The sequence below is a fragment of the Anas platyrhynchos genome, chromosome 5 (genome assembly GCF_047663525.1).
Source record: "Anas platyrhynchos isolate ZD024472 breed Pekin duck chromosome 5, IASCAAS_PekinDuck_T2T, whole genome shotgun sequence".
Taxonomy (NCBI): Eukaryota; Metazoa; Chordata; class Aves; order Anseriformes; family Anatidae; genus Anas; species Anas platyrhynchos.
The window spans coordinates 44772266-44788518 of NC_092591.1; the positions used below are offsets into that span (position 1 = coordinate 44772266).

At 36.1% G+C, this 16253-nt stretch overlaps 1 protein-coding gene across 8 annotated transcripts in view; it reads left to right on the forward strand.

Moving 5' to 3' along the window:
* The window catches only part of AKAP6 (A-kinase anchoring protein 6), a 281531-nt gene that overhangs the window by 68345 nt on the left and 196933 nt on the right, over nt 1-16253 (forward strand). Inside the window, exon 1 of one of the 8 annotated variants that reach the window (XM_038179118.2) lies at nt 11962-12102. The exons of the other annotated variants lie outside the window; for them this stretch is intronic. Within the exon in view, the coding sequence (XP_038035046.2) occupies nt 11986-12102 (117 nt within the window). The 5' untranslated portion in view covers nt 11962-11985. Of the gene's footprint in view, nt 1-11961; nt 12103-16253 lie in introns of those variants that run through there. 8 annotated transcript variants of the gene reach the window in all.

The window sequence follows — 16253 nt, forward strand, 5'->3', positions numbered from 1 at the left end:
GTCTATGTAAAGTATACTTCTGCCTTAGATAAATCACTTCAAGGAAAACATGTATAAAATTACCTTGCTCTTATTCCTCAATTTTCCTTTTCAAAACCCAACCCAAAATCTCATCTGTTGACAGATCATATGTTTTTGAAGCACTTAAACACCAAATAAATAGTGATTTCGCTATAAGCATATCATGTGTTATGCTGTGCTTTATGCATAGAGATTCCAAAGATTTGACAGAGTCTTCGTGGATTACAATCTAAGTAATTGCAGATGTGAGTTTGTTTATTTTTTTTAGCCAGATGGCTTAATATAAATACAGCACATGCAGAAATATGCTACCTGACTGGCTGCAAATCAAAAACAAGTTTGCTTATGAAAGTATGGTGACTGGTAATAAATTTAGCTGTATAGAACATTGCTAGTGGAATATATTCCAATAAACATTTAAAATATTCCACTGGTACGTGAACATCAGGTGGTTTTATTAGCTTTTCTTATTATCTGAGTAATTTTGTGCCTATATATATACATAATATTATGTAGCTATTATATATATTATTTTGCCATATGTGTCCAGAGTATTCCTCTTTTAGAAAAAGCCAAAATGGAAAACCTGGAGTACCAGAAATAAATCTGAGTTTCTCAAAATCTATTTCATCAAATAATTGCACAGTTTAGAAACCTTACAATATAGCATTTCTACAGTCTTGCTCAGATTGACATTTTTAATAAAAAGATGTGACTCATTTACTACATTCTTAACATGCTTTACTAAAGTAATATCACACGTTCTTTTTTTTTTTAATAAGATTCATCTTGTCTTTGTAAATTTTAGGCTAAATTCTCTTCTGCCTTAGGAAAAACAAAACCACTTCTGCATCCCTCAAAATTGTCTCTCATTGGCTGTGTGCTATCAAACAAGCAGAAGCCAATGCTCTAGTCTTTACAGAGCACAATGCTGGAGGTGTTTGGCATGCTCTTGACTCACCTATTGGGTCAGTGCCTTCAAGGTGAAAATGATGTTCAAGTAAATATAAATGTCTATTTGCTAGATGCTAGGTTTAGAAATTAAGTGCAAAGCTGTGCAGACTTGCCAGGACTGGTGCAAATCTGAGTCCAGAAACAAGTTCCTAGTTCTAAATAAAGAACCCCAAAACACAACAAAAGCAAACAAACTCCCTCGAACAACAGTAACAAAAACCCCACAAAGTTCACTCCCATTGAGATGTCTACACTTCTGAAATATATATGTATTCCAGAACTTCTGGTTTAGACTTCAGCAATGCACAAATGCATGGAAATGCACTTTGACCAAGTATAATGATTATTTCTCCCTCTTCTCACTTCATATTGCTCCTACATTAAACTGCACTAACACAGGCTTTAGAAACATGAGCTAATGTACTCTGCCAGTGGTCTCTGGAGAAATATTACAGTAAATATCAAATTTCTGCACAGATGTTACCTATTAGTCTTCTCTAGTCTCTATCCTAACCTGACTCAAACACAAATGTTTACTGGATGTAATGATATAAATACTTTTCAGTATGATGAGAAATGTTGTATCTTAACTCATCATGCAAATGAATTAATGAAAATGTTTGCTGGGGAGTGTATTTTGTTGCTTAGTACACATAGATGTGATGAAAATTATGCTACTGATGTCCAGACTTGGCAGGAAAAAAAAAATATTATTTGAAGGTATGAGTGAGAGTTAATGTCAGCTTTTTAAGTTAAATCAGTGACATTATATCATTGTTCTTACTTGAAAGTAAGAATGCCAATGAGAATTTTTATTAGAGTACCTGTGACTGTTGAAAGAATTGATTTTATAAATATATATATTTATGTAATTATATATTTGTATATATGCTTCAACATACAAAAAGCAGTGCCACATAAATCCTCCTGGTGTTTTATTTCTCAGGGGTTAGTTTGAGTCTATATATAGCTTAGAAGGAAGGATATTGTTATGTTTTATAACATGCATCTGGTTCTGATCCACATTGTGAACTATTATGTTTACACATGGTTTTTTACTTTGCATATTTTTGTAGGCTTTGTGGACGTATTTCTTATCAGTTGCTATACTTGGTGGGGTTTGTTTCTTTTTCAATTTATAGTTACATGTCCCTTATAATAGGTATGTAAAAACTATAATATGACTTAAGATAGAACAGACACAGAAAGTTGCACAAAATGTAAGGGATTCTTTTGTTTGCTTTATTATTGTCAAAATTGCCTGATGAGCTTTTATAGTGAGAGAGTTGAAAGAAATTTTGGGTTATGGCATGATTGCTGTCTGAATGTCAGTAACATAACACTTGAATTTCAGTAAGAAGCAAAAACAAATTCCACAAGTTTGTAGTTTTAAAATATCCTTTAGTACTTGCCTCTTGCATTGGATGAATTCTTCCTCAGAATCCCTTTACTGGTTAACTGGTTTACTGGTTAAGAGTGAATCTTCTGCGAACTTGCGTGATTTCTTTGCAAATCAAGTAAATTCTCACAGTTGATAAGCAAGCAAGCACAGCAACAAGGTGTGCATTTTCTTGGAGAAAGCAAGTGCCATGTCTGTATAGCTGTGCTTATATTTATAATTTAGCTGTTGCCCTAAAGATAGAAATACTCTTAGTGTGCCCCATTTCCCCCATTTTCTATTCGCAGCATCAGCTGTTTTCCCATTTCTCTGACACAGCTCCCATCCCATAACTGACTTGGGTGTGAGGTACCTTCCAGGGGATTGAGCTGCACTTGGCATGGCCTTGCCCACTCTTGATCTGCCTCCCTGGGACAGCCTGGGAACTGTGCCGAGCCCTGAGTTTTCCCTAGGGTTTCCCTAGATTGCTCCAGACCTTGGTCCATTGTCTGTATCTAACAAATACAGCTGGGCTGCACTGCTGGCCGAGAGCGTAGCTTCAGGCTTGTGTCTGACTGGCAGTGCCACTTTGCCAAAAAGGTTGTAAAAACAAACTAGATTATCTTTCTTGGATTGTTTTATGCTTCCCTGAGTTGTGGGTAAAGAAGTGTTACCAGTGTTACATGTGTTTGTGCAAAAGATTTGATTGCATTTCATGTAACTATCTCTATTGATGTTGTGCAGACTCAGAGACAGAGGAACAAGCTTTTGCTTTGAACAGGAACAGAACCATTTACAATGGAATGAGCAGAAATGGGGAGCAATAGGAGAATTCATATTTATGGGTTGCATCTGTTAAACCTTTATGAATGCATTCTCCTCTTTCTCTCTGTGAAGGACTCCCTGGAGGAAGACAATAGCTTTTGTGGAGGCAGTTGTAATTCTAGGCCTTGCATTTCAAAAGGTGGAACACATTTTTTTGGAAATGTTTCCATTTCTTTTTGGGAAACACGTGTAATGCAGAAGGCCTAAAACAGCACTGCATTAGATGTTGCAGTACTCCAAAATTCTGACAGACCTTTCATAAGTTCTCATGAAACAGAAAATCTGCTGAATCTGTTAATGCATCTTGACTTCCCCTTCCCACTGAGCAGTGCCCATACTGCTCATAATCTGCACTGGCTGAGAATACACGTTTTGCACCTTTCAGTAAAATTTATCGATCCTTTTCTCCTTAGTTAGCCCCACAGCTGTACCTGCCCTATCAGTAGTTAAAAACTTCAAATGGGACTTGAATCATGTTACAGCATACTGACTTAATGAATTCAAACATTCAAAAAGCAAGAAAGCAAGTAATCTTTCTGTGGTATAGGTTCTTCAGATTTTACTATAATTTATATGGTAATGTATAGGAAATGGATTTTATATTTGCATTTCCAATATGATTATGATTGGACAGTCTGAAATATGTTCTAATTAACATATGTATAAGGACATATGTGCATAAATGCATGTGTGTGTGTATATAGCATGCTTACAATACAATAAAAGAAATTTAGTGCTATCACTACCTCAGTATTTGTATATCCGCTTATTCCTCATCCAAGATTCTTGTGATTTATCCATCCTAAACTGTTTGATCTACTGTGTTACAACTCACCATAATACATCATTTAATCCATGTGTATTTGTAAGAGCTCTGTGCTTGCCATTGGCCACAAGCTGAACTGTAATTCAATAACTGGTCTCTTGCTCTCCATAGCTATTGAGGGCTATTCTATGTCTATGTGTCTATTTAGCACACTGACAGAAGAAAAACATCTGACATGATGGAATATTGTTAGTGTCCTTTGGGAAGCAAGAATTGACTTGAGGAGCAATGTTATATTGTACCTTTAGATATGCTAAAATTACCCAAATATCTCCCAGAATAGTAGGGTCAGTATTGTTGTTGTTTTTTTTTTGTTTTGTTTTGTTTTGTTTTTCGTTTTTGTTTTTTTCAAAGCTATTAAACTGTCCAGGATGAGCAGAATGGTTCATAGACCACTCCATCACCTTCTGTGAGAAGCACGTCTGGAATTTGTCACTATATCCCAATGCTGTCCAGCAGCTAGGATACAAAATCATTAGATGGAAGTTTGTAAAATCATAGAACTGAAATACTAAACTGAATATTCTTATTTGCTATTCAACAGTTATTTTGAGGCTATATTTTTAAGAAACAAGCAGGGCTAGAAAAAATAAGTGTAGGATTTTGGGGGTAATACATAAATTTTACAGTCTGTGCACTTAAGACTATCATCACATATCGTGAGACTCAGGACAAAAGAAGGAGGGATATTTCCGAGGACAGTGCAGTAAAACTTGCCTGTGTGTGATACCTTTTAAGCTATCTTGTGTTTTGAATATCCTTTTTGCCATGTAATTGTTACATTTGCAAGTAAATAATGAAGATAAGGTGACTTCAAACATAAGGTTTAAGAATTTCAAAGAAAAAGATGATTCAGTGGAAAGGCCAAGAGCATGTCAGCACAGAAGACATCAGCACAGAAGTGCACCAGAGCAAGCGGAGGATTGGCTTGCTTTAAGGACTGAAGAAGCAAGGCGCTCCTTCAGAGGGGCGCACACTAGAGGGGCGTGCACTCGGGTTAGGAAATGATCTGAGCCAAATGGTTCCTTGCGGAGCATGATGCTGTACCCCCCACCCCATCCCCGCCAAGAAGGGCCAATAGTTGCATTTGCTGTGCTTGTGAAAATGTTCATATGGTGGTGCTTAGAGATGGAATGAAACCTCGGGAGAAAATATTTCTTTGGTGAGGTCATCGGGAATTCTTTCATACAGCATTTATAGGGACTTTCTGAAAGTTCAGATGCCTGTTTTCATGGTGAAGACAGAACAGTTTATTACACATGTATTCTCATTCGCATTAGGACCCCTTCAATACCTATTTTTCTAGGTATAGGGCTAGCATTGTATCTTGCAATGGATAATTTCGGTACATTGTGTTGAATTAGCAAACATTACACAGTGTGTAACCTGTAAATGTGTGTAACCTGATATGAATTCTCATGTATGATGCACACAAATATAATCTCTTCAAAGAGTAGTTTAAGTATCCACACTGTTTACGAATATCAGCCAGCACTTCCACATGTAGGAGTAATGCAGGATTAAGAAAGAAAATAGCATACAAGGGAAAGGAGCCAGTCTGTTTTCTCAAGAGGAACATTGCATCTCTGGGTATGAATAACTTTGGGTTTCTTTGAAGGAAAACAATGCATTGACAATGCTATATTATTTTTGAAACGTGAGGTAGAATAAGTAAGAAATGCTGAAACCATGCTTTTACTGCATTACAATTTAAATTAAATGCTTTTGCTTTTATCAGAGATCTGAAAGGATAGCTTTCCTGACTCAAATCTGTTCCAGATTTTCTTGATCCTAATTACCAGTGAAACAATTACAATATATTTTCTCTATATCTATTCCTCTTTTTCTTTCTCTCCCTTTTCCTGCCTGCCCCCCTCTGCCCCCCTTTTTTCTGACTTCATGGTGATCTCCACTGCAATTTAATCCACTGTTCTCAGTTTTATAGTCAAAATATACATGACTGATCTGTGTATTTTGTACCAGGTCTTAATTGTATGGCTTGTGCTACTCTGTTGTCCCATGTAGGAGATCTGAAAAAAATATTGAATGGGAATGACAATGTGATATTAATATAAAGTTCATAATATGTTTCAATTATTGTAGCAGTTACTTGAAAAGTTACCAGGGAATAACCCGCATTATGTATAGGTATCTTAGAAACTGCTGAAAGAGATTTTTCCTCTGTTCAAAGGAATACATAGGGGTTGACCAGCATAGAGCAGCTCAGTTTTGAAGTTCCAAATAGTTTCTTCACATTGCTATCTTTATTTTTACAGCTTCTCCCTTCTGCTTTCTTTTTCTTTCTGCCCTTTTTCCCCCCAAGTGCTCATGATTTTTCTCTTTCCAAACTCCCATCTGATTCTTGTCCTTTTTCATTTCATCTTCCTGCTTGTCCTTCACTGAAACACATTGCCGAGTCATCTGCTACCATGCTGAATTGCTATTTTAAAAAGCAGTTTTCTTTCTTTCCTTACCTGGACCAATGCCATGTTCTGTGGAGAGGGCAAGAGCCTGCCAGAGCGTGTGTTTAAGGAATGCTTACTGCATTGGAAATGAAGCAGGGAAGTGAAGGACAATGCCAGTCTCTGTGCATGGGCCCTATTTCATTCTAGTAGGCGTATTGTTTTTTTTTGTAAAGTCTGATTTTGTTCATTTTCTATGACCATAGAAGTATAAATAGGAAATTCACTTTAAAATCTTTAATACATTCTCCAGTATGCTGAAAGAACAGGAAAAAAACAAACAAACAAAAAAACACCAAACAAACAAACAAAAAAAACCAAACACCAAACACAAACCAAACCAACCAACCAAAAACCAACCAAACCACAGATTTTAAGGGTGTAAGACTTGATTCTGCTTCAAAGAGTTCCTAGTACAATTGTGGTATGCCCCTGCAGTATATCAGCTAGCCAGCAGTGATGTGTTCACGCTGTCCTGTGCCCACTCATGGGACTCTAACGGGGGTTTTATGCATGGTCTTGCATCTTACCTTATTAGAGACCAAGGGTCAGTTATTTCAACAGAATGGATGCGGCTTTTGTTGCCTTGCCATGTGAATAATCTGTCCTTCAATAAGAAATACAATTATAGAAAGGAGGCAGCTTAATATTGGTAGGGCAAAATGGCAGTTAAGAAGTAAATATACATTAGAAATCTGCAATAATTCATCCAGAATTTTCCATTAAACTGAAATTGCTGAATGATTCAAGTCCACTCTGAAGGCCTCCCTTCATCAAGCTTCTGTGCTGGTAGGCTTCACTCTTGCAGTTGGGATATCACCTGGTTTGTGGGTGTCTGCCTGTCAGTGCCAAAATGAACAACAAAAATGTTACATCTATAACATCTGTACATCTATAAACATCTATATTAGTAATAGTAAACTAGATAGTTAATCTGTGATCGGGACACAGTTTTGCAAACATGGATGATGTTTTTTGTGTTCCTGAGTAACTCTTTAACTATATAGGACCTCTTAAATGTGGAATTTAGTAGCACACATTTGAATTTTTGCCTTTTTAGCATGAAAACAACACACTTATATGTCGTACCCTGTTATTTCTACAAAGGATTAAATTGGCTTTCTTGCAGTACACCCCCATTAGGGCAATTACTTTTGCAAGGTATGAGTTTTATTTCATGTAGTATTGTAGGAAAATCTCTGTAATTTGTCTCCTTGGTTCATTGTCTAGGAAGATTTTCTTTTAGGGAGAGGAATTAGAAATTTTAAATAATATTGATGTTGTGTGTAGTTAACTGTGTTTGTTATATACATTCTTTTATTTATTTATTTATTTATTTTTCTGTTCTTATCACATTTGTGAGAACACGGTGAATGTGGTGACATAGAAGGCTAGAATTTCTGTAAAAATTAAGCAAAACATGAAAACGCAGAGCCTCTGTGTACTAGTCTTTAGTGATAATGCTTAGTGAGTTGGAATAGCCGAAAAGCACGGCGCAGCTGTGGTTGTGTTGCAGCACCACCTGGTGCTCCCGGCGGCTGAGTGAATGAATGAATGTCTGAGCAGCTGCTGCCGGGGCAAAAACCAAGCAAGCAAAAAGCTGGGTTGGTATCACATGCACACAGCTTTGGAGCATCAATAGTGATGTGCAAGCTCTTTTTTTTTTTTTTTTTTTTTAAATAGTTTATCTGAAAAAAAATATGTTCATAACATGTTAAATTACCATAATAAGATTTACAAAATAAAATGCTTGGTCATGCAATGGTAAAGCTGATAGAGAGTCTTTAGGGAAGCATGTCTGCATTTATGTATATACTGATATTTATAAATATTTGTACTGATACTCCCTTGAAATATTAGATTTCTACCATGCTTTAGACGAAAAAAATATCTGCCTGACTGTGATGTTAATGGGAGACAGCGTGCAACTTAAAGATACCCCTGAACAGAGGGCCCCCTATATAACCCGACAAGTTTCTTTAGAGATTATAGAATTACAGCTTCTCCAGTTCTGCAGAGGCCACTAGAAAAAATGATATCTTCGTAGTTTTTACACACTATTTTTAAGTTGTTTACCCAGCGTGAGTTAGCACGATTTCTCCCTCCCCCCCCCCGAACTGAATACTTGATATAGTGCAGACCAGATAGACGCAACAGGACTTTTACTGAAGTCCAAAATGAACTGATAGCAAAATCAGGAGCAAGAACGAGTCCTTTCAGTCCCACAAATCCACTGGACCACTGCTGTTGTCATCACCTCAATCCTCCCTGGCTGCCCCTAAGGCCAGCTCATTCTCTTTAATAGCATTGTTCTTTAACTGTGTTGTTTATATTTGACAATTTATTTTAATCAAAATGGGCTTTTGTAGTAAGCATTATTACAAAACAAGTTTTCTGGGAGAAGTGCAGACATCAATATAGCAACATCCTGGTAATAGAAAGTATTCCAGCATGATAAAATTTTAGCAGGAGAAATGCCCATACACATTAAGTAGACCGTAACGGATTTTGCTTAACTTCCTTTGATAAGTTAATGACTGTCTAAATATCTTTCTAAATTTGGAAACACAATAAACTCATCCTTTTATCCAAATGTACTCGTGTTTTCCTTCACTGCCAAAAAAAAAAAAAAGGCGATAAAAAGAGATAAAATAAACAGCTTTTTTTTTGAGCTTCCAAGTTCAGCCCATATGAGCTGGCACATATCCTCAGAAATTTCGGCCCTCTGCCTTAAAAATATGTGAGCTTTCTCTATTTTTTTTTTTTCCTTCTGTGAAGTCCTATAAGAATTATTCACGCATAACATGTATAGCTGTGCACATCAAATGCTAGTAAGAAGCAATGTGAACTATACAACAAAATAGTGTACTCATTTTCAGTGTGGGATGAATAAGGGACTGGCAGTCTGCTGAAGCAGTGATAAGACCAAGATTTTCATATGTTGCGTTTCCCCTAAGCTCTGTTTTCTTTCTCTTACCTTAGAACAATATGTGCATTCATATAACTGTGAAATAAAACTATTTGGCCTTTTGTGCAGTTTCACTTCGTTGTAGCTCAGATGGACTGAAAGAGCAGCTGAATAACTTGATATTGAAAACTTAAAGGTCATGAATATTGGATGTACCAGCTGTTTCCATTAAAAAAAATAAAAATGAATGATGTAATCCTATTGCCTAGAAATGTCTGGAATGTGACAATCAGTCAGTTGGAATAGGAGAGGGAAAACCAGTTTTAACCAGCCTTTCATTTCCTAGGAAAGACCATATTTAGAGTTTCGCATGATTAAATCCTTCAGGGCAAAAGCTGAAACTGTCATTTGTCTAGCTATTTATTCTCTGTGAAATATTAGAAATGCAATTTAGACAAAGCATTCCTCTGCAGTAGCCTTACTCAGCTTTTGGTTTTTCAGGAGGGTGATGAAATGTTGTAACAGAAAAGTCTGGCTCCACTTAGCATCTTTCAATTACATTATATATCTCTGAATATGTCAAGTCATACTTTGTAATGGTAACACATTGAGGAATATTTAATAGGATAATTGGCTTGAAAAGTGTGGGTGAGATCTGCAGATTCATCTGTTTTCTGTGCACTCCTTTAGTAGAATAAAGAAGAATAAATAGGAAGCCAGCATGTGCATCCTAAGCACCACTCTTAATTTCTTAGATTCTGAAAGAAATAATTTGAAAATGTAGGGAGGAATAGATTAAACCTTCATTTTTTTTTGCTGTGTGCAGAAGGGAGATATGCTATAACAAAGGGATACAGGGTAGATATGCAGAGAATAAAATGATTTAGTTTCTCAGTGATTCTCAGTTTAAATGCCAGCAATGAAAATGCCAAAGGCACTATTCACTGGTATTTTCTTAACAAAAAGGAGATTTTAAAGTCTGCTACTTCTCTGTGCCTCACATAGGTGCATTTGTTTGCATATTTTTTCCTGAAGACATTAAATAAATACAGATACATCCAATAGGACCAGCAGTTGGGACAAGTTTGTTTTCAAATTGATTTGGTTTTTTGAATTAAATTATGATGATGCTCAGACTGCAAAATCTGCATGCTAGAAATTCTTTTTTGTTTTCTTTGGTTTATTTCTTGCTTGTTTTCCCTTTTTCATTTATGATGATTTAGGGGGTGCTCAGGGAAAATTTTGGTGAAATTATGAGCAAACTAGTAATAAAGAAAATACTAGTTAATGAAGTTTAAGTTTGAATATGTCCATTCTGGTATTTAGACTCAATTATTATCTGAAATAATGTAATGGTATACTCCACGCATAGCTGCACATGTGTGAATCAGTAAAAGCCGAGTACGAAAGGGATTTTACTTTTGGTCTCTTGTATCCCATTTGAGAATCACAGAAACATATTGGGCTGTAAAACCCATTTTTTTGGGTCATGGGTGATGAGTCACATACATAAACTGGGTGTCATGGAGAGAAAGGCTATGCAGCTTTTGAGCGCTTGACTTTTTCCAGGTAGGTGCTTCAAAAGTTTATTTACACAATTTTGATTTAAAATAAGTTTTTTTTTTGCCCCCTGAAGATTTATATAAATGGAAAACTTGAAACAAAATGTTCTCACACTCCTAACTCCATTCACCCACCTGTGCTTCTTGATTGTCTGCAGCTCATGTGTATTTACAATCTTCTTTAGAAGAAATTTTTCTCTTAATGGTGTTCCTGCTTGTGGTGCTTTTAGAAAAGCTTGTCCTGTGTGCGTGCGCACAAGCTGGCTGACTATTATAGCTGTCATCTGGGACGGTCGGAGGAGCTGTTTGTCGTGGTTGCATCTGTGAGGTTAGATCTGCCACTATTGGAAGTATGAGAACGGGTGGGAGCAAGAAAGCTGATCCAGGAACAAAAAAGAAGAAAGGAGCGGGGGGAGGAATGGGAATGAACAGCGAATGAGGGTGTGGAGGTATGACTGAGCCTTTCGACATGACTTTGAAATAGTTAGACAGCTAGGGAATTTGGAAGGAATTCAGGGCAAATGGGGGGGAAGCTGAGGCCCTGTACAGAAGAGGGAGCCCTCTTCAAGAGAACTGAGGGGAAGGTAAGAGTCCAGTTGTAATAAGTTCAGCTCTTTAAGTGGTTTTCTCCTCCTACCCATAACATAATAAGTGATGCCTGCAAATGTGACCATTACCAAAGTAACAGTCTCTGTTTTGTAAGTGATGAATCACTCCATTGGGGAAGTTATAACTTCCTATTAATACATTTGTTCCAAGCAGATGATCTACCAGGTCCTAAAATAAATTCTAAACTTCCTAACATTAACCCAGTAAATATTTCCATCCTAGTCGAAGCTTAAAAATGAAAATCAGAATAAGCTGGGGGGCAGATATTTACTTTTACCCTGTGAATTAGAGGCTGGTTTGTCTCTGCGATCAGCTTTATGGGGTTACCAAGTGACCGGTATCATACTGGATTCCTTCCTGTCATAGTGCCACGAGCATTCTGCTGGAACTTAGGTCACTGCTTAAAATAACCTTGCTAATTGCAAGTCTACAAGTGTGGGATGAAATTTCAGTTAGCTGCCATACAGCAGAGCTGGATGCTGAGAAATCACGACTGTAGCTCCGAACATGCAAGCAAAGAGCAGGCAGGCCTAAACTTGATCTGCACAGTCGCTCAGGTAGAGGCAGCAGATTATTTGCTATATTTCATGCAAAACAAAAGCTGTTGACTCGGCACTGAAGATGGATTGGGTTGCATATCATCTGTGGCTTACATGTCTGTCTTGTAAACAGACCCTTTTTTTCTGAATTGCTGGTTGTGTGTAACTCCTTTAGCTGAGGATAAGAGATGGGACAGTCATTTTTTTGCAAAGCTGATACCTGAAAAATCTCCCTCCAGTATAAATGAGGTAAGACCACCATTAAAGTGAAAAGCTTTCCAAAACATAGGAAATATCTAAAGCAATAAACTATCAATTTGAATTTTTAATCAGTAAAGGCAATTTTTGTTTTTTAATCCATAGTTTTTCAAATTCTAAAGAAGTATTGCATGACCTAAACGTATTTGGTTTGAAATAATGTTTCATTTCCTGTGCACTGTAAATCTAACATGTAAAATGGACAGATCTTTTCCCCAATGGATGTAGATTTCTGAATGTTGAGAGAAGTGTTTGGTCTCTTTCACTCCTTGTACTACATAATGTAAACTTTCTGCAATTGCAGTCTTTAGTTTAAACAATTTAAGTCATTCACTTCTCAAAGGAAAAAGATGTTTGTTGTGTGTAAATGTTTCAATGTCATGTGTCCCTTGTGTCGATGGGGAGTTTATAACTTTTTTTGTAGTTGAAACTTAATGCTCAGTCTTCTCTATTCCCTGAGACATTACTCAGCTAACTTTTATAGGTCATAGTATAATTAGAAATAGACACTGTATGATTATAATTACATTACTTTGATGAAAACTTTGACCTATATTGTGAAGAGATGTGTTCAGTAAAGCTTCAGGAAACATACTGAAGATAGCATTAACAATAGAAAATATTTTGTCCCTACATCCATATTTTGTGATCTGTTAGAAGAAATTCACTGAATTCTGTAGCTCTTCACAGGGAGACTGAATGTGATATATGAACGGTGGCCAATTAAGTATACACTCTTGTTTAATACTGTTATAGTCCTTTAGGAGACCTTTTTCAAAATATTCTGTGAGCTGTAACTTTTCCGAAGGCCCTTTGGTTTATTCTTCTTCTCAGCTAACAAAGTTGCATGCATGCAGTGTCTGGAGGAATATGCTTAGACTGCTCAGAACTGTCTGTTCCCTTTGCATTCTTTTGAAATTGCATCTACAGGAAAAGTTCAGGAATTTTTGGTTAAACAAGGTGGTTTTCTTCAAAGATTTGCATTGGAATAAGATGATAAAGCCTTTTGACTTCCCTGAAGCAGAAGTTGGCAATGGATGGTCAATTGTTGACTGGTGTGTTGTTTTGTACAAAGTGCCAGAATAATGGGAAGCCAGCCATAGATTATGGCAACTGTTTCAACTGCTGTTTGGGTAGAATTTCTCACTCCTTTTAAAAGGTTTTAAGTTTTGCTGTTTTGCTGCCCATGCATCATTTACCAAATGCTCTTGATTAGACTTTGCTGGCTAAGGAAGTTACAACCTTTATCTCTGTAATGGTAGTGCACACTGTCGTCTTCTCCTAAACATTGTTGGTGAAAGTTTCAAGCAATGGAAAATTCTGCTACAGCCAATGTACATAGCACTGGAAGTGTAGTAGTGGCTTTTTACATAAATGTTATTGCCCCATTTCTTATCAGGTTCTGAATGCTTTTCAGATATTTAAATGTATCATTAAAGTAGGAGTTGGAATCTATTCTGTTCCATACAGGAACTAGAAAGCTCTTTTTTTTTTTTTTTTTTTTTTTTTTCTTCCGTGATTATATCTATACAATCATTTTAGTTTGGGTCAAGAGTGATTACAAGCAATCTGCTATTTTTCTCCATTCTGATGTCCTGTGCTCATGCTGGAGAGCAGACTCACTGTGTGCAAGCTGCTTGTTACTGCTCAGTCATTGCTGACTAAGTGCTTCTTTTCATCATTTCTTTCCTCAATCTCTTTGTCTTCATTCATGTTTTATTTGTTGTTGTATCCATAGTATCCATTTACTTTTGCTTTCCATCATTTGGCACTTTCCTGTGCAAGTAGTTCTTACATGCAATGGATATGTAATTGCCTTGAATGTGTAAGATGTACTCTTAGCAAGTGTAGGATTTCCTTTCCCATATTTCTTGCATGTGTTGATAAGTAAAGAAACTTTCTCAGAAATTAATATTTTTTTTTTTTCTGATTTTACTGTTTTGCAGTATGTTTGTCTCAGAGACAAAATGTAAAATTGGAGAGTCAAGTTCAGTTTTGATTATTATCTGAGTTTTAATTTAAGTCTGCGTAATTTCTATAAATTCAAGTTGCAAATACCTTCAGGAGAGCTTTTTTGAATTGTTTTGATCTTCCAAATCCCATTTGATATTGTTTAAAATAATAATAATAATAATGAAATATAAACAGAAACGGTAGATTTTAGAGTTTCTTCACACTGACCTTCAAAAGAAGGTATGGCTGATGTTTTGGGAAAGGGTTATTACAGTGAGCAATTTTGCCATCTTTAACGTTTGTGCTTCAATCTCAGGGTGAGATACTGTTCTGGTCATTAAGAATTACGTCTTCCTTCAGCCTTTTGCTAAGAGGGCTAAACAGTCAAGACGGGTTTTAGTACGTTTTCTTGCTGGAAGTTAATTTATAGTAATGGGTAAGAATGGTCATTATGTCCTACTTAAAATATTAGTGTTTGGTTAATATATTTTTGGAGGGCAGGATTTTGAATTATAGGCAGTATTAGAAGTTAAGAGTCCTGATATGCTGACAAGTTGTCTGCAAAGTTGTTTTGATGGCATTGTGTTATCAAGTTCTTGTAATGTGCTCCATACACAGTTCTCCTATATATGCGTGTATAAAAATGTGTTTTTCAAAATGTTGTTAATATTTGGGAAACTGAAATAACAAAATAGCAGAGATGTAGATGTGAAGGCCAGCTTTTTTTTTTTTCCCCTTTTCTAAATCTCAGATTATCTAAAAATAAATACTATAATTTACTTATTAGGTCATTCCTACATTGAAGAATAATAAACTAATGTTTCTTGTTGATGAGGGCATGGCTGTTGTTAATGATGACTTCTGGATATTGGACAAACTATGGAAATTTCATTCTTGAATGAATGGTGATCTTAAAGAGGAACATAGACAACTCTTGTGGTGCTTGACTGTCTGTATCAGTGTTACCCTAAAGCTGCAGATGCGTTTTCATTATCAGTATGAGCTTGTTTGGTAGATGGCCTCACTTGATATTTGCACAACCATATTTGCTAAATGGGAAAGATATCCCAGAAGTGATATCCCTTTCACTACAATATTCTTACACTTACTAGAACAGTGGGTAGAAGGCCAAGGTCTAAAGGTTTCAAAATCATCATCTGGGTTTTGCCATAACCTTTCCATTTCAATCCTCCTGATTTCAGAAAATGGGAAGTTGACTGATAGCTGGAGGCAAAGTTCCTCATAATTTTAACAAGAATAATAGGACTTGAACATAAACTAGGATTTAGTATAAGATGATTGATATCAATTTTTCTGATTCAGCTGGATAGATAATTGCTATATCCCATATATTAATTTATTTGAAATTAAGGGTAATCTAGAGAAATAAAAGTAACTAATTACCAAAGTCAATAAAATAACTTTGAAGTTATTACATTCTGATTTTCTTGTTTCATTTCATTTTAGAGCGCGAACTTTAAATGTTCTATTAAATTAACAAAACACAAGTGTAGAGAGACATTTACAGTAGGACTTCCTTCTTATCAGAACTAATTCCACGTGCTTCTTGATTTACTTCTTTGTATATACTTAGGGCTGCCATAATCTAAGGGTTCTATGCCATTGTTTGTGAATCGTATTATCTGAGAGAGAGAAGACTTGGTGTGGCGTAAATTCAGGATTCATTAAGGCTAAACTGATTAAAACTATTTTTGCGGAAAATATAAATATATACAAGTGAATAAAAAAAAAATTGCATTTGAAGCTTGAAGTCACTTAGGTTCATTAACTTCCACACAGACAAGTTCAGCTACTGAATTTCAAAGGGATAGTTTACAGGTCCAGACATGTAAACAGCCTTTCTTTTTCTCATTGCTGTTGCTTGGAGGTAAGAGTTACACTCATCACTGAAAGCTACAGTCTAGACAAAGACAGTTTGTAACTTATCTCTGTATAGA